Below are 24,592 nucleotides of genomic sequence, written 5' to 3' on the forward strand. Positions count from 1 at the left end.
AGACACCGATAGGAAGACAGATGCACCTTTGTTATTATTAAATATAATAATATAATACAAATATGATCTGTCTGCACTATTTGTTTTATTTGCAGTGTTAACAAACTGATTTTAACTTATTTACTGCCTTAATGCCACTAATATTATGATAATGAGGGATTAATCTTACGCCGAGGGAGTAAATGAGACAGCTGTTCAAATATCACACACACAAACAAATACATGCAAACTAAAACAGAACAGATGATTGATGACTATGGGTTAGTTTCACTTATGGATTATCACTTAAAGTGACAGGGTGTCCTTAGACACTCCTGAACTAAACAACAGCAAGAGCAGCAGGCTGAGTGAACAGATGGGTAAAGAACAGAGCAAACACACTGGTCAGAAAACATTGTTTTGATGGAAATGTTTACCTAGTCCTGAATCGCTTGACAGTGGAACATGAAAACAAAACAAAATGCTGCCCCTGTGTGGCGGCAACTGGAATGGTTTGAAATTGTAAACAAATATGAAAAAAATCTTGGTGACTTTTACTGGCATAAATTTAATTAATCATGTCATGTTTTTATGCCCACTTGTATTCGCAGGCTGTACTTTCTGTTGGCCATTAAAGGACATCATGTTTATCCAATAACATTAAAACCATTAGTATTCTTCACTGAATACTGAGGTTTTTAACATATTCCAGACCCACCTGTGGTTTTTCCATTCCCGAGAGAACATCCTGAACTCTCTTTGCTTCTGAATCATGATCTGCAGCCGGGAAAAGGGGAGAAGAGAGAAAAACAGAAAAACAAAAGGGTGTTATTCCGTTATCAATCAGCAGGGGGCAGGTTTACGTCAGAAACTGAGCAGTTCACCCAAAAATAAACAATATTCTGTCATCATTTACTCATCACATCATTTTACAGTTCCAACTTAAATGACAATTATTATTATTTTTTTTTATTATTGGGTGAACTATTCCTGTAACCACCACTAATCTTTTTTATCGTTTCAGGTAATGCACTTCTCTGAAACAAAGAAATAAACACATTTGAGGAGAAAACTGAATTTTGTTTGAAAATGGAATATGAATTTGAGGAGAAACAAAAGGTGTTTTTCGTCTTCTGTTAATACTTTTTGCGCAACAAGGCATTGAAAAATAGAAATTTCATAATCACAGACCCCACTGAAAGAGCGCTGGCACAGCGGATACATGAGCTGTCGGGAGCTTGCATTTCTATGTCTCACTACTGAACCACGTCTATAACTCGTACGCAACTCCCATGCCAATTTGAAATCTGCACATGGAAAAAATGCTCAATTACCTCATGTTCCCAAGGCCGGATTAGCTCACTTAATCTACCAGATCATCAGCGACAGACAGTCTGACAGAATACCTTTAAATCTTTATTGGCCTGTGTGGCTACACACACACACACGCACACGCAACTTCTCACTAACCCCCAATTTATCATTTCCACAGCAGACACAAGCACACAGGATCCACATGAGCCTCCAAATGAGCGGATTCTTCTCTTCTGGGGAATAACCTCTTGCTCGATTTCACTCTGGATGTTAGCGTTGTAAATCAGAGCATACAGGGGAGTTTGTGTGTGGCCTACCCTTGGTATCTCGGTATAATGCATAAAGGTCAAATCATTTTAATAAATTATACAAGTAAAATTATATACTGTATAACACACTGATGCCAGAACATTATGACCAGTCAACAGTTGAAGCGAATTTTGTTGATTATCTCCTAACAAGGCCACATATTAAGGTTCCTGGTCAAAAGCTGTTTTAAACACAGTGGGTGGTTACACCAAATATTTATTTGATTTAGTTAATAGAAGTTAAATGATAAATAAAGTCTATTTATGAGATTATTTTTGAAAGAATTCTCACGTTTTTCAGCATTTTTACACAACTTTTCACAGTACTGCAGCTTTACAGGCAGGTTTCTTCAAGTGTCTTGGAGACATTTTTTTCTCTTTCTTCATGTAATCTCAGATGGACTCGATAATGGTGAGATCAGATCTCTGTGTGGGGCATAACAGCTGTTGTGCATACACAAATCTCACTAGATTATTACAATTATTGGAATGTTTGGAAATGTACATTTATATTTCTTACTGACACACTACAGCAAAAGATACAAATAACTGGCTTAAAACCACTTTTTTGGGTGTGAAACCACTGTTTTGGGATATATATATATATATATATATATATATATATATATATAGAAATTATGATTATAACCATTATTCCATATACTGTCATAGCACTGATAAGATACAATTCCCTATATACAGTCAGAAACATTAGCCTGATGCTGAAAAACAAGTTCATAGACACATTATTTGTCATCCACCCAAATACACTACACATGGGTATGATTGATGTGTGTATTTATTACTAGCGTAGATAACACACTGGGAGTTCACAGCGCCTCTGGGCCTTCATGAGTCATGGCAACAGTGATGTCATACACAATCACCTTAACATGACCCCAGGAGGTAGGCACAGGGAACGCAGGCTTCCCCAAGAGATGGAAACCTTACTAAAGCTGTGCGTGTGTGTGTGTGGGTGGGTGACAAATTGAATTATCGCTAAAAAGTGATGAGTAATTGTGCAAATGTGGAAGAATATGAGGTCGCCTTGCTCTTGGCATTACTAGAGCGCTCATTTAAACCCACCCTAACACGAAAGATAGGTTCATCATTGTGTAGAGACACTCACACACAAATTTAGGGCCTGTTTACACCCAGTCACTTCATGCGTGTTCTCTGATCGGATAGCTATACGATCGTGAAAAGGCCAGGTGTAAATGCTTTCGAAATGGATTTAAATCCGATCGCTCAAACCACTTCAGGTGGTGATCGGAGATGCATTCTGGATGAAACTGGACAAGTGTAAATGCATCTGGTTGTTGAAACCACGTAAATGTATATCAGTTAGAGGGTGTTGTAGGCTTTATGACATGGTATAGCTAGATATGACAGCGCTAGTGCCACAGACGAGTTGCTCAGTCTCTCTTCAGCAGGCCTACAGGCAAACTGCCACAATTAAGAGAAAGTTTGTCATCATAGACGCTCAACACACAATCATCTTCGTTAAAAGTAGTGAGACTAAATGATCTACTGATGCCGCTTTCTCTCCTATTGCAGTTTTTAATCTTGAAATGAGCTGATGATAAATAAAATGCAGCTCACATCTGTTGCTTTCATTGACGTGGACGTAAACTCCTAGGAGTCTGAGCTGTTTTGGGGCCCTTTAGAACATGCTCTGACATTTGTGTTTTTTTTTCAGTTGCTTAAAACCACATTAATGGCAAAAGTGTAATTACACTGTATTCAGCACAAACTGTAGGGCTTTCCTGTAGCTCAAAAAGTAGAGCATGGCGCTAGCAACGCCAAGGTCATGGGTTCGATTCCCAGGGAAAGCAAGAACTGACAAAATGTAAAAATGTGTACCTTCAATGCAATGTAAGTCGCTTTGGATAAAAGCGTCTGCCAAATGCATAAATGTAAATGTAAATGTAAATGTAAACTGGGCTCCCATAATATGTGAGCAACATGTTTGTACATGCTTGTATTTGAGAGAAAAATGTTTATGCATGGTTTTTGAGAAATTTTTTTTTTTTTTAAATTAAGGCCTCAAAACACACAATATATATGTGTCTACAAGACTTTTGACTAATGGGTTTTATTTGCCTAGAGTTTTTGCTTTAAACTGATGTGAGAATCATTGAGCCTACTCATTTACATAAAACATTACACTGATTTAAAATTTGTAAGACAGTTTTTCTTCACAAAGCCCGTATGCGAGGCTGACATTTCAACGTTTCTTTAGACATATGTCTCATGTTTGTGAGACAAGTATTCACTAAGCTAGAGTTCCTTTTCTGAAGACTATCTGAATGAACGTCTTTGAGAGAGGCAGCAGATCGCGCATCATGTTTGTTTTCTTTATTTTGCAAAAAGCAAAACATTTTTTTTTATTGGGACTGTACGCAAAAAAAATTGAAACTTAAAAAGATTCTAATGATGTATAAGCCTGAATGATAAAAAAAAATTACAGAGTTATTTGAGTCTCTTTGGCACTAATAAGAAAAAACCGAGCCGATCGCGCTGGCGCGACTGCCGTCTCGAGGGGGTTAATATAGTGTAGGAATTGAAGATCGGATTTATATTTGTTTTGCTGAGACACATTTATGTGGCCAAGTATAAATGGAACCGGTTTAACAAATCAGATAACTATTCGATCAGTAAAAACACATGGTCATATGGAGATATGTCAACTTTGAGATCATCAATATGCTAAAAGTTCACAAAATTTCTACACTACACAGATTTTTTTCGTGTCGCTCCCTCTAATACAACCGGCAAGTAGCAGCTCATGGTGCATAGCTGTAACATAACTAATGGCCATTTATTTAAAAAAAGGAATAATGGATGTCAATATGTCCTACTGAACCTTCCTATTTCAAAAGGGAATACATCAAGACAGGAAAGAAACTAGGGTCATGGGGTCTACAAGTCATCTCTGCTGACTCAAACTAGCCATCAAGGCCACTTCCAGTGTGTCCATCCTCTCCTCTCGTTCTGCTCCAGTCCTCTAAGGGAACCTCTTTTTGTTTTGATGCTTCCAAGCACAACACTCAAGTTTCCAAAGCTTCACGTCTGTTTCTCACGCATTTTGTCTCCATAGGGAGCGGACGGTTGAGGCTAACCATTCCCTTTGTCTCGCCCTCCTGCCACGTTCTGAATAACTGCTGCTTCACAATATATAAATGAAAATAAATAGAGGAAGTGAAGATGATAGAAGAGGAGGAAAGAAACAAACACCTCTCATTTTAAAAGTAGAGTCGTTTTAATTCTATTCTGCAACATGCTAAAAAAAAAAGTTAATTTCCTACTTTTCTTTCTTGTGTCTCTCTGGATATCTGGGGTGGAGAGGAGTTTCTGCCTTCAATTATAGGCCAAGGTCAAAGATGGGAGAACAGAAAATAAAAAGGGGATGGAATGTGAAAATAAGGGCTGAAGTGAATATAACCAGCAACATGGAAGGGACAGAATGAGAGGAAAGACAATGTGATAGAGGGAGAAAGAGAAACATTTGACCCAAGCCTTAACTATAAGTTTAAAATTAGCGTCTGCTTGCTGAGAAGAGTTGCCAAAAACAGCCATGCTATAATCAGGTTTTTTTTAACTGTCGGACCAGCTAACCAGCCAAATCTTGAACTCTTGCAACCGTAATACCCAATCAACCAAATACAAACATTCTAAAAACCTTACCAACTGTATAGCATTGCCAAGGGACCACGTACATAGTTAATAAGCTGAAGGTCAAAGATTATAAAGGCTATGCTTTGAGTCATGAAAAAGCTCAAACTTGACCCTACAAGACTCTTTAAACCAACATGGAAATCTCTCTCTGGACTTTAGGAAGCGTTTTTAAAAAAAATGACAGAGGTCTAGAGCTGCAGTGTGAGTGGAGTGTTTGGGTGTTTAGCTCTATGTGAATGAGCGTGCATGTGTATATAAGGAGGTGCTAGGTAAACATCCAAAACTGAATTTGCAGACTATTGGAAAAAAGTCTCCAAGAACACCCACAGTGCTACAGACGCCAAACGGTCAGGCCAGTAACTACACCCACATGTCTGTGCGTGCGTTTGTGAATGTGTGCGAGTGCTGGAGCACCGTAGCGCCGCTACAGGCACTTAAAAACAGCTCACATCCTCTAGCTAGCATCCTGAATTAGGGCTACAGATAGACTGCTACTATCAGGAGGGCTGATCAGTCAGACATAAACAAGTTTCACAGTCCCAAATTCTTTTAGCGGGGTCGATTTGTTTGTTTGCTTTTATATTAAAACCTCCTGGAATTTTTCATGCACTTCACCCAGAAAATAAAGGGTTCTTTTGTGGACTCCATCTTTGCGCAGAGGCATGCACACTCTGCTAATTTCTGCCCCCTGGTGGAGTGAGACGAAACGGCACATTCTTGATTAGTGACGGTCGTTACACACACACACACACACACACACACACAGCCTACAGGACCAGAGAGGTGCTGTGAGTCCATACAAAAATTAGAAAAATGACAGCGGAATGCTTAGTCAACCGAAAAATCATTAGGAAAGACAAACTGAGGTTGCGGCTATACTAACAGCTACGAAATCAAAGTTGGCACTTTCTTTTTTAAGCACTTTGTAATACACAAAAGCAATATCTGTTTTAACATAATGCAGTAAGGCACAACAGGAAAGAGTATATTGCCAGGTGATCAAATAAAACTTAAATAAATCTTCATCATACACATTTCTGCAGAAAAAAAGTCCCTAATAACAGGTTGTGAAGTAGGAGGGAGTGTGGGAGGAAGAGAGAAAGAGTTGCAGGCTCCCAATCGTTCTCATCTCCGCATAGCACACATTCCATCTGCTCAACAGCTGGCTGTCTAATCCTGCTCTCACACAAACCTGTGCCTCCCTGAGAACCACTGCCACAGTACATTCGCTCTCACAAACAACTGACACAGCCAATCTTGCTCAAGACAGACATGAACTGTGTAATATACATGCCCATATTCTATACATGTATCTATCTATCTATCTATCACAAATAAGCATACAGTCAAAACCATACTGTATGAGTAAAATTTGATTACATATTTTAAACATCAGCACTATCCCACTATACATCATTTAGCACCAGACTAAACTGCTCAGCCTACCTTGGAGAGGTTGAAATGAGGACAAGAAGACAGCTCAAGACATTAGCATTGCTCATACCTGCTCTTTGATTTTCAACAAAAAGCGTAGGTAGGATAAATACTGTAGGTGTGTGTATATGCGTGAGTGTGTAAACATCTGATAAACTATGGTTTGCTTTCATTTTAGTATCAGAGACCGTCAGCCCCACCAGCAGAATGGATGCTTGCTTTTCAACAACTGCCAAGCTGGCATCAGTCTCTTGCCTTTAGTGTGCTAGCTCAATTTCTCTAGCTATCTCCAGAGGGGCTCTCAGTGGCATTCGCTCACAGCAGAGATGCATGGCCTCACTACTGCCAAGGGACACAAGGATAGGCCAGCGCTTCCTGGAAGGGAACTGGAAAGAATGGAGAAAGTTGGCAGAGGCTAGAAAGTAGGGATAAAGGGGAAAGGAGGGAGGAGGAGGGAACGAGACTGCTGAGAGCTGCGGAGCGACTGAACCAGGGTGACCTGCTCTGGACGCCCAGTGCCACAATCTCCACAGGTGCCAGTCTATGTTTCGGTTTACTTGAATAAGAAGTATATGGAGCTGGAGGGCGGGAAAAAGAATACAAAAATCTCATAAATGTACATTATTCCTACTTGAACTCTTTTTATTTAGTCAGTAATTTGCATATTTTATATTACATCTTAACGTTTTTGCTCTTAACGTAACAGGGCTCAACAAAAAGGATTACCCGCTGACTTTGGACCATGCGAGTTTTGGATTAGTTGACAAAACGTGCCCTTTTGAGCCACTGCTGCATTGTCCCTGAATATTATATGTGTTGTATATCCATTTGACAACTTTTCTTTTTTCTCTGTGTGTGTGTGTGTACATGATGGAGTAATGATAAGTAGATTTGATTAGAATTATATTGAATTATATAGAGTTATATTGATTAGAATGACACAGTATAACTCCAGCTATTTCGGAGTTGTCTTCACAGGCACACTTAGCAAAAGACTAATAACCCTGTCAGAGACAAACACTTCCATTGAAACAGACGCGGTTTGTGCATTGTGTTACTGTAAGAGCTGTAAGAGCTGTAAGCAAATGTTGATTTTGGCCAAGTTCTCAGTTCCTTCTATGGCAACTTCTTGAAAAGCAACCTACCCAGACTCGTAAGAATCTCCTGATAGGTGAGAGTTCTGCCGTGCCAACTGTAAATGACAGAATAAGCACGGGCAGATAATAGAAAGGTCATGTTTAATTAGTTGAAGAGCTGGCATCCGGTTACCAGGTCTTAGCTGCCCTCGACCCTCTCATCTGATTCAGTTTCCCCAAGTTGCGTCACCCATCATTGCTCCATCGCATGCAGTTATCGAAGTGACCTCGGGGCATAACCTTTCTCAGTGACTCATATGTTGTGAGGAGTGAATGTGGGAAACTGTTACCATTGTGGCAAAGACACAAAGCCAAGATTAACTAACATCTGTTGCTTCTGGTCGATAATGACGGAGTGAAAGCACGTGGCTGGAGGAAATGCACAGTGCCAAAGAGGAGCAGAAGTGAACATCTGTTTCTGCTTGAGTCCATGCAAACACACAGGAGAGCTGGAGATAGAAAGGAGTTAAGGTTGAAGTGCTGCAAGCCTGAGACTATGAGAAGGTTAATCTAGTGGCCAGTATTCCTCTGCACACAGGCTTAGCCCCGGCCTAATCTAGTTATTGAGGGTGGAGCGGTAAAAAGCACAAATATCCTTGCAGCTTAGGAACTAAGGAGCTGATGGTGTCCTGCGTTGTGTAATCAAGCTTCATGAGCGGAGGCGAGCGTGTTTGTACCCATTCGGAGCAAAGACTGTCCAGACGAGGTGCTGAGAGAGAACAAGTCGAGTTGTTTTCATAGCTCCAGTTGTGTCTGGAAGCGAGGCCTGGATCTTCAAGCTGCTATGCCAACAACAAAGTATTTCGACAGCTGGAATGTCTGCCCTTTTGTTGTCAGTCTCTCTCTCTCTCTCTCAATCCCTTCATTTCTCTTTTTTTTGTTCTTATTTAGTCTTGAGAGTTTGATTATACTATTGCAGCTACCTCTCAAAAAGAAAAAATCCTTAACCTGATCTCCGGCATGATCTGGGGAGCCAAGTAGTCTGCATATGTGGTCATGATGATTTATGCCTAGGAGCAAGGCTGCAGTGAGGCCCAGATGGCTGTAGCCCTCAGTAAGTGACGTGAGCTAGAAGCCTCAAGTTTGTTTTCTATACTTCATCAACCATTCAGTCGACACCACAGAGGAAGGCAGCAAGCTGTATATCTTGAGACTTGACCCCAGCGCTTGATCTCCAAAACACTCATCTGGTTGGCCAACACTGAGTGCATTTGCATGCAGGATTTTTCACCACATTATGTTTGATAACCCAACAATGTTACGTAACGTCATTTGCATGCTTTAAAGGGATAGTTCACCCAAAAATAAGAAGTCTGAGCCTCAGGTCATTACAACTCTGTATGACAATTTTTTCTGTGGAACATAAAAGATGATATTTTGAATGTTGAACTGTTTGTCAATACAAATTCAACAGACCTTATTTACAGGAACACCCTCTTTGATTTGAACAGGAATGAAAGAGAGGCTGTGAGGGATAGACATACCCTTTTCCCTCATCCCTTCTTTTCATTGGGGTTGTACTGTTATTTAATGTGTTTTTGGATTAATGAAACACTGCAAATATATCTTTCCAAGAAATTTCAGCAGACAAAAAAAACTTTTGACAATATGAGCTGTAGAAAATGAAAAGTGATCTAGGAGCTCATTTACATACCATTGAAAACACCACAAGTCTATCCCTCACAGCCTAACTTTAAAGGTCCCATGGCATGAAATTTCCATTTTATGAGGTTTTTCAACATTAATATGAGTTCCCCTAGCCTGAATATTGTCCCCAAGTGGATAGAAATGTTGATCGGTGTAAACCCGAGTCTTTCTCTGCCTTTGAGAAAATGACAGGCCACACTAGCCAATCCTGAAGTCTCCTGGTTTGACGTCCAAGCAGGAACGGTTACCTCCCTTTCCTCCACCCAGAGAATCTGGCACGCCCATGCAAGCGCTCGCGAGATCATGGGTTGTGAACGAGTGAATGCTGGCAGTTTCTCAGTGTTTGGATGTACAAATGAAAACAGAAGTCTTTTTTCAGTTCCTTCTGATCTGTGATCAGTGATTTCTGATGTGTAGCTAATTATTTATTATTCGTGCACACAATGCGGCTTCTCTCTCTCCCGACAGAACGGTGTTTTCGTGTTTTCTATCTTGTGAGTCAGTGTTTTTGTACGTCCTCGTCGCGTCTATCGGTTCTAAAATGTGCATACAGTCGTTTCTGCTCAACATCGGCCTCACACACGCCGAAGCTCGGGCTGCACTGGCTGGTGGCCTTCAACATCCCCGACCCCCAGTACTGCATCTGGCCCACAGCGGAGGCACCAAACGCGGCGTGAGATTAAGCAGAAGGGGGGTAAGCGTGAGCATATTCGGGCTAGCCAGCCTAGCCCCACAATAAACTGGATTACATTCGATTACTGCTGTTGTGTCTTTGTTTGCGCGGTGTACTCAACGCGCGTCACTGACGCTTTTATTTTATTTTAAAAATAATGCTATTATCAACACTTACTTTTAACTCGTTCATCTCGACAGCTGTAATGGTACTTTGCATGTGTTACAAAGTTGGTAATAAAGATGAAGACGGACTCGGTGTGACTGGGACTCGTGTTTATTCAGAACTCTCAAATACAAACACAATAAACTCGCGCTGACTGACAGCGCTCTCATAACTCAGTAGTTACTATAAATAACTTTGTTAGCAATCGCTGGGCTCCGTCTCCGTGATGTCCGGTTCGCGAACGATCTTTCTTTTGAACCGGTTCTTTTTAGTGAACCGAATCAGTTCACCAAATCGGACTGAATCGTTCTAAACGGTTCGCGTCTCCAGTCAGCGCTGATCCATAATTTACTCAAGTTACTAACTTTCTGACATGAGTGACAGTCCCTCCGACTAGAAATAGACTAATAACCAGAAGTATATGCTGTAACTACAACAGTTCAGACATGCTGAGAACTGATGTGAAGTGAACTCCGGTCCATCCGTCTCTCTGGCAGCAGCTCGTGCCTGCTCGTGCCTCGTAGACCTCGTTAAACCACGCCCCCTCCGCTCATTTAAAATGCAAAGATGTCAGCCAATCACAACAGTGGGCGTTTTTACTGAAGTCTCACAGCAGACACGCCTCTTGAAGCAGGGCAGTCAGCCACAGGGCAAACAGCAGTATAGAAAAAATGCCTTTTATTTCTAAATTATGACATTTTATGATGTAAAAGTCATACTAACAATATAAGTACACCTCAGGAAACATTATAAAATAATAGAAAAAGGCCATGCCATGGGACCTTTAATACCTGTCATGGTGCTGCTCTGAATAAGGTCTATATGGTCCAATTTTTTTTTCAAAAACACTCCATTTCATAAAAATATCATCTTTTGTGTTCCACAAACAAAAGAAAGTAATACAGAATGACATGTGGGTGAGTAAGTTTGTGTTCAAACTTGTTCGGTTCTTTTTCTTGGTTGATTTTTCGTCTGGACCAAAAAACAAAAACAAAACAAAAAACATTTAGTCCTGGTTCACTTGGCGTTAACATTGTAATTTTTAACACCAAACCTAAAGACACAAAACAACAAAAAACTGCTTTTACGAGGTATATTTTGCGACTTTTCGAATATCCTGCTCGCTGTATGTGCGTACATATGATGGTATATGATGGAGCTGGCAACTCATGAAGATCTTATAAAATGTGTAAAGGAGTCAAAACAGCAGCACGAAACCCTCCATCACATACTAAAAAACTAATATCTGCTGCGAGGAGGTTCTGATGCCTGTGATGGGCAACATCGTGACCATGACGAGAAAAAAACGGTATGCTTGAGCATTCTGTCCATTTTAAGGTTGCATCTTGCGACATCATGCCCCGTTTTTGGTTTGTTTACATGTTTTTGGTCTATGTTGCGTTCATATTTCATTCAAACCGCACCAGAGTTCATTTGAAAGCTGACTGAGACCAATCTTTTCATGGTCTTGGTCTGCGTCTTTGGTGCCCACCAGGGTTCGGATGGTAGAGTTCACACTTATTTAAATGAACCGCACAAACAGAGCAATCACACCAGGGTTCATTTTAATCGAACCAAACATGCCAAGTGTACATGTGCATCATTTTTGGGTGAACTATAACATTTTATTGTATCATAATCAGTTCCTTATCACAAATTTCTCATGCTCATTGTTCCAATTTCGTTTAACACCTAATTCACATCTGCTTCCATTTTGACGTCACAACTGGATAAACACCGGATAATTTTAAAATCTCATGTTTTTTCCCCCAGTTTTTAAATATGTGCGACAAAATAACCATCACAAACATAATCATCTAACTATCATGTATGAAGTGAGCCAACAGCCAAAGTTTTTGAGTAGTAGCTTCACAGGCAGTCTTATCTGCTGGGAATTCTGCCAGTCGCCTTTGATCCCGAAGATACTCCAAGTGTGAGTAACAGATACACCATATGGATGTATGAGCACTTTCCTAGCTTGTTAAGACTGTGAAGGCCTATCGTTAGCTGATCAAAGGACGGGCGGCTTGAGCTTGCAGCAGACAATTCACGTTTCCATGATGTCAGTGCGCAATGAGTCAAGTCTTACAACACCTGCATATAATGCTACATGTTAGGCCTTTAACCTAATATACACAGACAAATCATTGAATGTGGAATGTTTTTTTTTTCTCAGAGGAACAAAACCTTTTTAGCAGACCAAATAAATGAAGAGGTCATTCCCTTTGCCCCACTTGTCAGCACTTTCAAATGTCCATGCACTGACGAAACACCTGGGATCAGTGGCACATACATAATTTAAAGCTAAAACTTCAAGGACACTAAAGGCTGAGAGAACAAAAAAGAAAATAATTTGGCAGAAGACAGTGCAGAAAAAAACAACGACCTTCTGGAGTGCAGGCATGTGTTTAAATAATTTAAAACCGTTATGAATGTATGCTCTGAAAAATGTTTATGTTAAGAAAATGTTCTTGAGAGCAGAAAAGCGGCATGTGAACACATCTTAAATGGAGCTCTTCTCCCATCGCCACCGCAGGGGGCCTGATAAGGCACATGTGGAATTGGTGAGGATCGGTGGCCATGCTCAAAGGACCCCTTCATTGGGAGAATGTGACTCCACAGGTATGTGGGCTGCCTTTCAGCAGAGGCCCAACCTGAGATACAAGGGCCACATTGTGGGTGCTGGAAAAATGATAGCACCTTGGCGATTCCCAGCTATGCAGTTTCCGCAGCATGACGACCCCCTTTACCTCTATTGATACACTTATCTCTTTTTTCTTTAAGAGGAGAGTGAAAAACTTTGTGGGCAGACTGAGGGAAACATGCATTACAGATGTCTAATGGAAGCCGTGAAACATCAGAGGCTAAATATTCTAACCATGTACAAGATGATTTAATGTAACCACAATAACATCTATAATGTCTTGTGTAAACGTTGCAGAGAATTTTTGGCACACGTAACCATCTCACTCTGCTCCGACTCTTAAAATTCCAAGTACCTTATTTGCTTTACATTATGAAATAAAAATTGTTTTATTGATTTATTTTTTTTATTAAATAAATAATATTCAAGTTATAATAAAAATGTAATATATTATTTGTAATATTATTTATTTTATACACAAAAGTTTGGGGTCAGCAAAATTTTTCTTCTGCTCACCAAGCATTATGAAAGAAAAAACTTTATATTGACCTATTTTTTTATTAAATAAATAATATTCAAGTTATAAATAAAAATTAAATATATTTGCAATATTATTTATTTCATACACAAAAGTTTGGGGTCAGTTAAATTTTTCTTCTGCTCACCAAGGCTACATTTATTTGACCCAAAATATAGTAAAAACAGTAATACTGTGAAATATTATAATTTAAAATAATTATTGTTTATAATAATAATAATTGTTTTTCAATTTATTTTAAAATGTATTTATTCCTGTGACGGTAAAGCTGGATATTCAGCATCAATACTCCAGTCTTCAGTGTCACGTGATCCTTCAGAAATCATTCTAATATGCTGATTTGCTGCTCAGGAAACATTTCTTATTATTATTATTAATGTTGAAAAAAGTTGTGCTGCTTAAAAATTTTATGGAAACCTTGTTGCATTTTTTCCAGATTCTTGGATAAATAGAAAGTTCAAAAGAACAGCATTTGAAGTCAATTTTCGATAAATTTTTCAATAAAAATAAAATAAATTCTTACTAATCCCAAACTTGTTAATGACCTGTTGACTGGACAAAGGTTTTTACCTTGTAAGTCTGGCTCGCTGGATCTGGGGCTACTCCGAGCTCCACGGGTTGTTTTTTTAGCTCCAGGACTGCTTCCTCCTCCTCCTCCTCCTCCACCACCGCCAAGACTTCCGTGGACCTTGCCATAGCCATTGTACATGTTGTTGCAGCCCACATTGCTCTTGTAGATGGAGGGAGGGCTGTTGAGGCGATTCTGACGCTCTAGTCTGTCCTTCATCTTCTTTGGTGGCGGTTTGTATGGCTCATCCCGCCCAAGGTAGTTCATCCCATACACAGGAATGATCTCTGTGGCAACAAAACAATCATTCAACCATGACACTGGCATATAAATTGGAAATAGGAAAAATTGTGGTGCGTTCCATTTGTCCTCGGAAGTTGGAAATTCCTAGTCTCTAGTAAGAATATTTAACTGCAACACCCCTAAAGTTGGAGTTGCGACTGGGAACAGCTCTGACTTCAGAATACAATATTGCTTCTCAGTGCATCAACAGTATAATATATAGTTTATTAGCACTTCTGTTTGCCTGTCTCAGTGGTGCACACAGTACTATGCAACCTCTATTTGTGGACATGATACTTCAGCATTATCTGTGCAAAATAACACTTTTTTTATGCGTTTGAATTCTGAAAAACAAGCACAAAAAAGGTTTGCCTGGACGCATCCATCTTAGTTTTCTGACCTTTGTACCGGAATTTGGTCAACTCAGGTGTGATGTCATTCCCAGCACTGATATATCTCTTCCAAGGTAAATGGAATGCAGCAATACACTTACAAAAACATTGAAAAGGTACCTAAGGGGACATGGTGATGGAAAAAATATGAGATGGGATGAAAAATTATATTTGATTTGCGTTCTCTAGCAAAAGTGTTGCGTTCCACCCCCAAAAATTGTAAACGATCCTTTCAATCTCAAGTTTGTTGGTGGAGTGCAAAGGTTTTGCGATAGAGTGCATTGAAATATAATTTTTTATCCCATCTAATTTTTTAACCACCACATGTCTATTTAGGGCAGGGGTTCTGAACTCTGGCCCTCGAGATACACTCTCTTGCAGAGTTCAGCTCCAACCCTAAATCAAACACACCTGAACAGGGTTGGAGCTAAACTTTACAGAGTAGTTGAGAACCCCCTGCTTTTAGGGGCTTCGTAACAAGTTAACACATGGTACTTTCTTTCTTTTTTTGAGTATGGACAAAGCTTATCAGTTTTGGCTGTGGAACTTAAATATCATGAGATTTCACTTGGTATTGGGACAATACCAGAATAAGAGGAGAGTAAGCTGTGCACAGTTGTGCATATGCACTCCTACCTTCATTGTACATAGGCGGGATATGATGATGGTAGTACTGGTGGGGGGGAATGTCCCCTGGGCTGACGGGTGGGTAGAAGGCCGTGTGTGAGTTGGGAATAAAGGGTGGTGGGGCCATGTATGGAGGTAAGTGATGAGTTGGAGAGATGGCTGGAGAATAGCTAGGAGGATAGCATTCTGGAGACTGAGGGGTGACTACCACTCTCCGGACCCCTGTGTTGTCCTCCAGCACCTTTAGTGAGAAACAAACAAGATTTTTTCTTCCATTTTAATGCATTTCCCATTTTAAAATTCCTTGACATTTCAAGCTTGAAAAAAAAAAAATATTGTATGCAAGGACCTGAAATATCAATGAAATATCATGAAAAAATAATAACAAGCATTATTAATTTATAATACTAAGTGTCAGGAATATACTGCATTATATTGTAAAATCCTCTTCAATACTTGAACACTACTCCATCTGTCTGACCTGCTGACCCTGAGAGTGTGTTTACGTGTGTGTGTATGACAGCCTGTTTGACAGGTCTATCAATAAGCAGACAGCAGTGTGAGAAAGAGGGTGTCAAGAGTGATCAGCGAAGCTTAGATCAAGTTCAGGCTTGCTGTGCATTCAGATGTTGAGCACACGGTGAGAGACATCGTTTCATTATGGATGTCTATGAGAGACATCAGACTGACTGAGGATGAGGAATGTGAGCTGAGAGTGGGTCAGTGTTGTTTTAGAATCAGACATACTATTTAAGTTTTTTAAAGCAGCACTAAGTAGGTTTTGCTCTCGGGGTCCCCCTACAGTTGGGAAACAGTATTGTCCTCTACTACTGTCGTAAACTCTTGTCATCTTACATCAGTGGATGCATCGCACGTGCATTTGTTGACATGATACAACTATGATAGCCCTGAACACTGCCGGAGTTCACATGCAGGTGTTCTGCTTGCGTCGCGTGTGAAATGCCTTCATCCCAGGTACAGTGGCACATGTTTCAGCATGTCATATGAATATAATTTCATGGGTTTTATTTTTTTCAAACGCCAAATGATCGCGATGCTCACGTTTAAGGCCCGGGTATACTTCACTTACCGCGCCCGGACGAGTCACGCGCGCAGCCCTGTCCGCGCGTCTTTTAAAGTATACTACACAACGGATGCGCGCGGAGGATCGCGTTCGACACATGCGCAGTAAAAAAGTGTCTATGCTCCTCTACCAGACATCGGAGGGCAGCACTGAGTCCTGTCATCAAAGGGACATTTGCTGGGCATGATCGGAGAAGAAATGTAGTGGATCCACCATTGCAACATAGTTTGGAAGAAACACTGAAGAATCAAATTCTCTCTTTTTTTCCCAAGCGTGTTGTTTTTAAACCGGTCTTTGCACACTCTTCTTCGACGGCTGAACACTGTGCTCAATACTGTGTGTATTGCCACCTAGTGGACTCTTCTGTACTGCTGGCGCATGCGCTGTTGCACGCGGACCGTCCGCGCGGTCTGAAAATTTGGGCTGCGCGCGGACGGGGTGTGCGGCCGGCCGCGAGCCCTCCGAATGACGAAAATTACGTCATGCGGGCGGTGCGCGAACGCGGACGGCCGAAGTATACCCGGGCCTTTACAAGCCAGCGTCATTATAGTAGCCTAGTCTATTGGTTCCCGTTTTACGGAATCTATATGATACTTCAATTCAATGTTTGAGTGGTAGGTAATAACCACATATCGTCAATATTATAATATCAAGCTACCATAGATGAATCTGCAAATTTGAAAATCAATTTGCATTATAGCTTGAGGCAAGACAAATAAACAAATATTACAGACATGTTAGGTATCCTAAAATATGATTTTGTACGTCTTATGTATTTACTTGCAAGAATGTAGCCCCTCCTCCTTCAGCTCACGCCAACGAGCAAACGCTGGCCCAATGTTGATCCTCGTCCTGCCTTTAATCCGATAATTTTCTCGTGTCCTCTTTTTGCTTTCCTCAGACAAAACCTTTGCTTTCTTATTTTTCTGTGCTGGTTCGGCCATGACTATAACATCCGGCAAACAAACGATAGTTGGGCTCGCACGTCCGAATTTAAGGAAGTGGGGGTGGTGGTGGAAGTGGCGTATATGCCGTAAAGCAGTCAAATTTTGTAGTTCTTTTTGTTCTCGGGTTACTACCCGAAACCCGAAGTTTAAAAGTACGATTAAAAACGATACAGACCCCATCAGGCTATGGCAGACGTGTCATTCAACCTATTGTAAGTCAATGTATCATCACAAGAGTCTTGAAAATATATTATGAAGGTTGAAAAGTAATCTAGTGCTGCTTTAATTCATAATTTGTTTTCATTTTATATCTTCATTTTAATTTAAAAGTTTTTTGCATTTTTTTTTTCATTTTTAAAATAAAAACTAATGTCTATACAGTTTTTTTTTCAGTCCAATAAATTAAATGAAAGGGAAATTAGATTTTTTTTGAGGTTTCAGTTGACTATAATTACCCTTTTCTGGGTCTCCAAATATGGCCTATGCCCTATATTGATGCGTGTAATTTTATGGATATGAAAATATTTCCCTTTGTATTTCACAAACGTCCTCATTACCATGTTAATCCTAACAAAACAACTGTTCAGCCCCACTGCAGTACTAGAAACTAAATTATGGAGAACACAATGACTCTGCCAGATGCTGGAAGGTCAAGGGCGACAAAATGACTGCTAAATATCAGAGGTTGTTATGATTTCATATTACTCAACAGAGGTGACCTCAGCTGGCACTCAGTTTGGAGAGCTGTTCTGTACAATAAGGATGAATTAGTCTGAAAAAGAAAAGCTGCGATTAAAAGTCTGTCTAGTTTCTGGTCTCTTCTCGTTAGATGCCCACAGCTCTGACGGCGCTTCCCGCTCCTAGTTGGCACTGGCCTAAATTAAACACAGATACAATGACCTTTGGACAATTAGCGGATTCCTTCGACTGCCACAGGAGGGGTGAAGAGTCATGCCCATTAAAACTAAGAGGGTGTGATTTTTAAGTCAAGGGGATTTTAAAGTAAAAATAATAAAAACTGACAATTCATATTTTTTGCACATCTGTGCACATCATTTTTTTAAATTCATGTGCCCTTGTAATAGTCCCTCTTGCAGTGAAATCTCTTCTCTTTTCTGATAATATGTTTACTGAAATTGTTCCCCCTTTGGTCTCATCTTATCTCATCTAGCCGCCTACGTGAGCGAGGATTGCCACTGGCACCCCCTCAAAAAGAAAATAGGCGCGTGACGCCTTTCTGTTTTCCTACTCAGAGTACAGAGTACATAAAAATGAGGAAACCCACGTTAAGTAAACAGAAGCCTAATCTGTTTGTGTTTTAATCTGCCTTTCTTGTAAACAGCATCACCAGATAGCAGCCCTTAATAATTGGTTACATGGTCAGGTGGGAAATATCTCCCCAACTTTGTTTGGCCCTCCATGACATTTCAACATGTATTTACTCTCTGCTTGGCCCGCTTTGACATTCTAGCTGGCATTTGCACCTTTAACATGAGTGGTTAAGAGTGCCATGAGCAATTACCATTGTACCCTTGAGGAATAATCTCCTTGTAATAAGTGCATGGCACCATCAATGGAAACACTGCATGAAAGTCACGAAAACAAGACCCACTACAACTCACAATGTTTTATTCTTCTCAGTCTAGAGGTTTAGAACAACAGGTCTAAATAAATAATCTTGTGAATAAGGAACTTCAAATTCTAAAAATCACATCTGTTCAAAGCAAATATTCTTAAAGGGTTAGTTCACCCAAAAATGAAAATTCTGTCATTAATTACTTACCCTCATGTCGTTCGACACCCGTAAGACCTCCGTTCATCTTCGGAACAGAAATGAAGATATTTTAGTTGAAATCTGATGGCTCTGAAAGGCCTCCATTGGCACAATGCACGGTTCACTCTCAAGACCCTTAAAAGGTACTAAAGACGTTGTTACAAAGTCCATCTCACTACAGTGGTTCTAAAATAACTTTATGAATCGGCGAGAATAGTTTTTGTGCGCAAAAAAACCCCTAAATAATGACTTACATAGTGATGACGATTTCAAAACAAGGCATCATGAAGCTTCGAAGCGTTATGAATCAGTGAGCCGAATGATGATTCGGATCGCGTGTCAAACCGCCAAACTGCTGAAATTTGGCGATTCAAACCGCTGATTCGACTCGCTGATTCATAACGCTTCTAAGCTTCATGATGCCTTGTTTTGAAATCGTCATCACTATGTAAGTCGTTATTTAGGGGTTTTTTTGCGCACAAAAACTATTCTCGCCAATTCATAAAATTATTTTAGAACCACTGTAGTGAGATGGACTTTGTAATGACGTCTTTAGTACCTTTTAAGGGTCTTGAGAGTGTAAAGTGCCATTGTGCCAATGGAGGCCTTTCAGTGCCATCAGATTTCAACTAAAATATCTTCATTTCTGTTCCAAAGATGAACGGAGGTCTTACGGATGTCGAACGACATGAGGGTAAGTAATTAATGACAGAATTTTCATTTTTGGGTGAACTAACCCTTTAACAGTCCTTTCTAACATCGGCATAGAGTCAGAAATGGCGTTCGTAAGCTTGTGGGTAGATGTTGAGGTGAGGTCTGTTTGACTCTAAATGAAGATGTAATGTAACCACTAGGCTCCAGGCCCAGAGCTGTTGTCATGCTGATTGTATCTCTCCAACAGCTACTGGTCAGGGGTCTGCTTTCATGTCTGGCTGATCATGAGCAAGATAAGAATTACGGTTTGGAGAGCTCATTCCAGATCAGCACTTGCTACATATTGATTACTCCCCTCATCTGCCAGATAGGAATCACCATGCAGTTTGGAACGACGACAGATTCTTGTATAATGCCTAATGGATCATAATAGAGATGTAAGAGCCCTGGACAGACCACAGGTCTCACTTACAGAGGTAGGAGGATGGAAGGTAGTCAGTCCTGTGGGCAATATTGAATGTTTTTTTTGTTTTTTGCTTTCTTCTCCAAAAGATGGACACACATTCTCAAGTAACAACTGTACTAATTTATAATGTGTAGTGTCATCTAAACAAAGTGTAAAATGAATATTCCAGCTCATGTCTATGGACGTGTGACATGTTGTTCCTGGCTTCCATTGTGAGTCTATTATGGTTTTCTTGCTTCCTTCTTTTTAGATACTAAGTGAAGAGTCAAAATAAATGTGTTTTTTCCCTTTCCCAGGCCATATTTCAAGCTGAATTTATAAAATTAATCAATGATGTTATTAAGTAATTTTGCACTCACCTGGGAGATGTAGCCAGGAGGCACATGGATGGGTGGGATGGATCCATTAGGTGACATCATCGGAACCTCTGCAGGCCCTGTGCATACAGAAGAAACAAATGGTTAAATATTTAAATTTCACCTTATATTTGTATGCTAAACATTCCTACTTTACATACACTTGAGAAAAAAAAAAAAAAGGCAAAACAAAGGATCATATAATGATTAATAAGAAGTGTACTGTCTTTTTGATAAGTTGACATGGTTACCACAATTCATTTATGAATAACTGTTGTCTTGGTCTGTTGTGTTGCTTTTGATTAAAACAAAGTAGAAATATTTATAAGTTTGGCAATCTGATCAGCAGATTTCCACAGAACTCCAGATTTCCACAGAACTGGAATGCATGTGATTCATTACATTTTGTGAGTTCTGTGTTCTGACCATTGTGTGTTCAGCAGTTATTAAATATTTTGGATGTCCAGATCTATGCTTTTAGAGTGCAGCATTCTTAATTCCATTTAACACATTCCTCCATGTTTGAATCCCAAAATTTGCAGATTCTGCCTGGGCCTGCTGATAAGCACCAAACAATGCATAGCTGAAAATGATTATAAATAGATTTCATTCCATCCACATTGGCAACCGGCCTGACTACTAGATACCAACCAGCAAGGGATAGAACATACAAACAAACAAAGCAAACAGGCCAATAAAGGCCACCCCACTTGGCACGGCACTGAGGGCTGTGGGTAATGGAACTAGAGCAGTCCAGACAGAGCGCTATGGAGGACTGGAAAGGATTCAAGCAGCATGGAAACTCTCCCGTCGCTCTGAGTGCCTCTCATCAGGCCTGATTTACTGCACACCGATCCCTTGCTCGCTTTGATTGTATGACTGATGGGATCACCGTTCATGACAAGTCACGCACCAGTCTGAATGCTTGCAACAAACTACAGCCCCACTGTGAGGCTTTACTCTGAATAAACATTCACTTTATTTGTTCAGAAAAACTCACTAGGTTGTTTTGTTTAGACCCTAAAGCTGTTAAGATTGATAGAGAAGAAATGGATGGGGAAATGTATCATTTTAACAGCATAATGGAATTATAAAAATAATGATGTTTCCAAATATACTGTACAGACTTTTTTGAAGACCGAGTCAGCAGTTTGAACTTAAACCTCTGGGATAAAAGCATCCACTAGTTAGTCTAAAGTAAACCAGACCCAAATCCCTCTTTAGCCATTTTTAGATTCACTGGAACGAATATATTCAAATCCAAGGCAAATCCAAATTGTGTTGTTGACTTTTCCACTGCGGTCTCTCTCTGCTCACAGTAGTGGAGGTCTGGCAAAACCTGGTAAAGACATCGTCCCCCCCCTGAGACAGCAGCAGTCAGCTCTGCAATGCTTTGGCCAGTATAAATCACAGGATGGACTGTAATGAATTCTACAGTTCATTCTTCATTAGCTGCCAAAACCTGTTCACAACAACATTGCTAGTCACTACTATGTCATATCCTGAAGGAACATTCCAGAATTGCTTAACTGGAACGTTTTTCATAAAAGAGGCACTAGAATAGGAATGAAAAGAGGGATGAATCTTTCTCAAAAGAAGTTACACATGTAAAGTGTGAACATTTTCCCACTGATTAATTAAAAAAATTCATCAGTGGATCAGTTCTTTTGGATGTTCTAGTTCAAGTCACACTGTTCTGATTGAAATATATAGGCCTATATATAAACTACTGCACTAGATATTATTTAGTTAAAGAGTGTTAGCATGGCTAGCTATGTACTTTAAAATAATTGTTTTAAAAAAAAAGCAATAACTGATTCTGCAGAGAAATCTTCCACCAATCAGTGAATCGAAACAAGCAAAAAATAATTATTTAGCACCCGCCCATATACATGAAGCACTGCAAATTATGTAGAGACAGTTTCCCTAAGCTCTAGTGAGCAACTACTTAAACATTTGTAAATATGTAAATAAACGCAAATCACTTGTAGCTGACAATATTTTCTAAAAAGTAGCCTGACTGTATCCAGCTATTTACCGCTAATAGCTTTACAGTTAATAGCAAACGGTTTTCAAAACAGTAGCATGACTGCAGCTAGCCACTTCTCTTGCAGCTAACTACTTTTTCAAGTAGTGCAAAGTAGAGAATGACTGTAGTTTAAAATCATGAGTAGTTTGTAGTTTGGAAAGCTACAGTTTCAAAGTGTGAGATGATTTGAAGACGACTAGGTGAGGCAAAACTGGTGAATGTAATTAACACAAAACCTCACAAGGCAACAGCATATCAGGAGGGGTAAAGGGTTTTTCGGAAGCTGTTTTTCCAGTAACAGCTAGACTCCAGCTGACTTCAAAGGGTTTAACTGGCGAGAACAGAGGAGGTCCTTACTGGAAGTGTGTGTGTACGTGTACAAGTGATGCACAACATGACCCTGTGTGAGTGGCCCTAGACAGTGACCTTGCTAGCAGGACAAATCCTTGTAGAACAAATTAGTCTATGATGATGATAAACACAAACAGCTTGTCAGTCAGAGCAAAGTCGAATGAGTGGGTGTTTGCCAGTCAAGAGTATATGAAATTGTGCATGTGGGTGGGTTTGCAGTCGATGCAAGTTGTGTTTAGTTATCTTAACTTAACTTGTACAAGAAATCAAGGTCTGTCCTGTGTACACCAACCCTTATAAGTATTTACACAAACGTAAGCATAAGCTGACACAAATGTACTGGGATCATCAAAATAAGTGAAATAATTAACTCAGAGAATCAGCAGACGGACAGGGAGAACTGTGGCTTCTTTAGATTATTCCTGCTGACGTAAAGGAAATGGATTTTGCGCTCAATCCAACTGTGTGTGGGGATCTTGAACATCTTGAACCAATAAATAAATGATGTCTGTGAAAGTTGTAATAAAGTATACAATTGTCTCTATTTGTAAGCCATGGCAAAAGAAAATTAGGCAACTAGTCGCGGAAAAAATATCAAATAGTGCTGAGGAGGGTTTTTTCTCCAGGCTTGGCTATAAACTTTACCAGAAGTGGTAATGCCAAAACTGTCAAAAGATGATATATAGTCGCCATTTGACATGAGAACTGTATGAGCTGCGGTATCACCACAGAAAATGTATCACCATAAAGGTATCACCACACAGACACATATATAAAAAAGGTATCAAGAAATTTGAATGAAGATGAGTATTTTATTTTATACTCCTGACATGACATGGTACTCCAGTACTGCCACAGAATACTTTTTCTTTGTACTGGTGTGTCAGAAGTACAGACTGGAAACAGGAAGTATGTATAATATAAGGGACCTATACTCTGGAGAGTCCATGAGTGTCCGGCACATGACTATGCAGAGAGGAAGAGAAAGGCTCTATCCTTTAATGTGAAATGCATTATGCATCCCTTCTTTTTTCTACAATGGAGCACGGGGAACACATGTGGGCCTAGGGGAGTCAGTACGCTATACTTTAATGAAGCGTTCAGTTTGAGTCCGAGAGCTGCCTGGAGCCAAGGTCAGGCCTGGTGGAGTGTGTGCCGAGCACACAGAGGACGCCTTTTCAGCCCTGCTCTCCCTGATGGCGTACTGTACATACACAGAGAGCACTCATGTGAAGTCTACACTGGCAGCTTTCTTTCAGCCACTCCACAGCAATGCAACAAAACTCGTCTCCTCTCTATCGAGTGTCCAGAAGTATACCAAAGATCTGAACCATACTCTCCATTTATATTATCATAGTCATAGCTAAGTCATTTGGTGCCTTTGAAGCACGCTCCATGTCAGAAGTACACTCAAGTGCTGGTCAAGTACAGCTTGCTTGAGCAGATAGATGCATGAGGGACGTCACATTAGGTTTTCACATGGGATCTTCAAAAGGACATAAGGACCTGTCAAACAGGCATTGGGAACTATACAGGGCTTTTGGTT

General features: G+C 40.1%; 1 protein-coding gene across 1 annotated transcript in view; it reads right to left on the bottom strand.

Moving 5' to 3' along the window:
• fndc3ba (fibronectin type III domain containing 3Ba) overlaps window positions 1-24,592 on the bottom strand; it is a 161,805-nt gene that overhangs the window by 50,246 nt on the left and 86,967 nt on the right. The window contains exons 4-7 of the mRNA XM_079819095.1: window positions 20,670-20,746; window positions 15,395-15,626; window positions 14,087-14,371; window positions 698-756 (exon numbers count right to left, since the gene is read on the bottom strand). Coding sequence (XP_079675221.1) covers window positions 698-756; window positions 14,087-14,371; window positions 15,395-15,626; window positions 20,670-20,746 — 653 coding nt within the window. The remainder of the gene's footprint in view (window positions 1-697; window positions 757-14,086; window positions 14,372-15,394; window positions 15,627-20,669; window positions 20,747-24,592) is intronic.

This window comes from Gobio gobio (assembly GCF_949357685.1).
Source record: "Gobio gobio genome assembly, chromosome: 6".
Lineage (NCBI taxonomy): Eukaryota > Metazoa > Chordata > Actinopteri > Cypriniformes > Gobionidae > Gobio > Gobio gobio.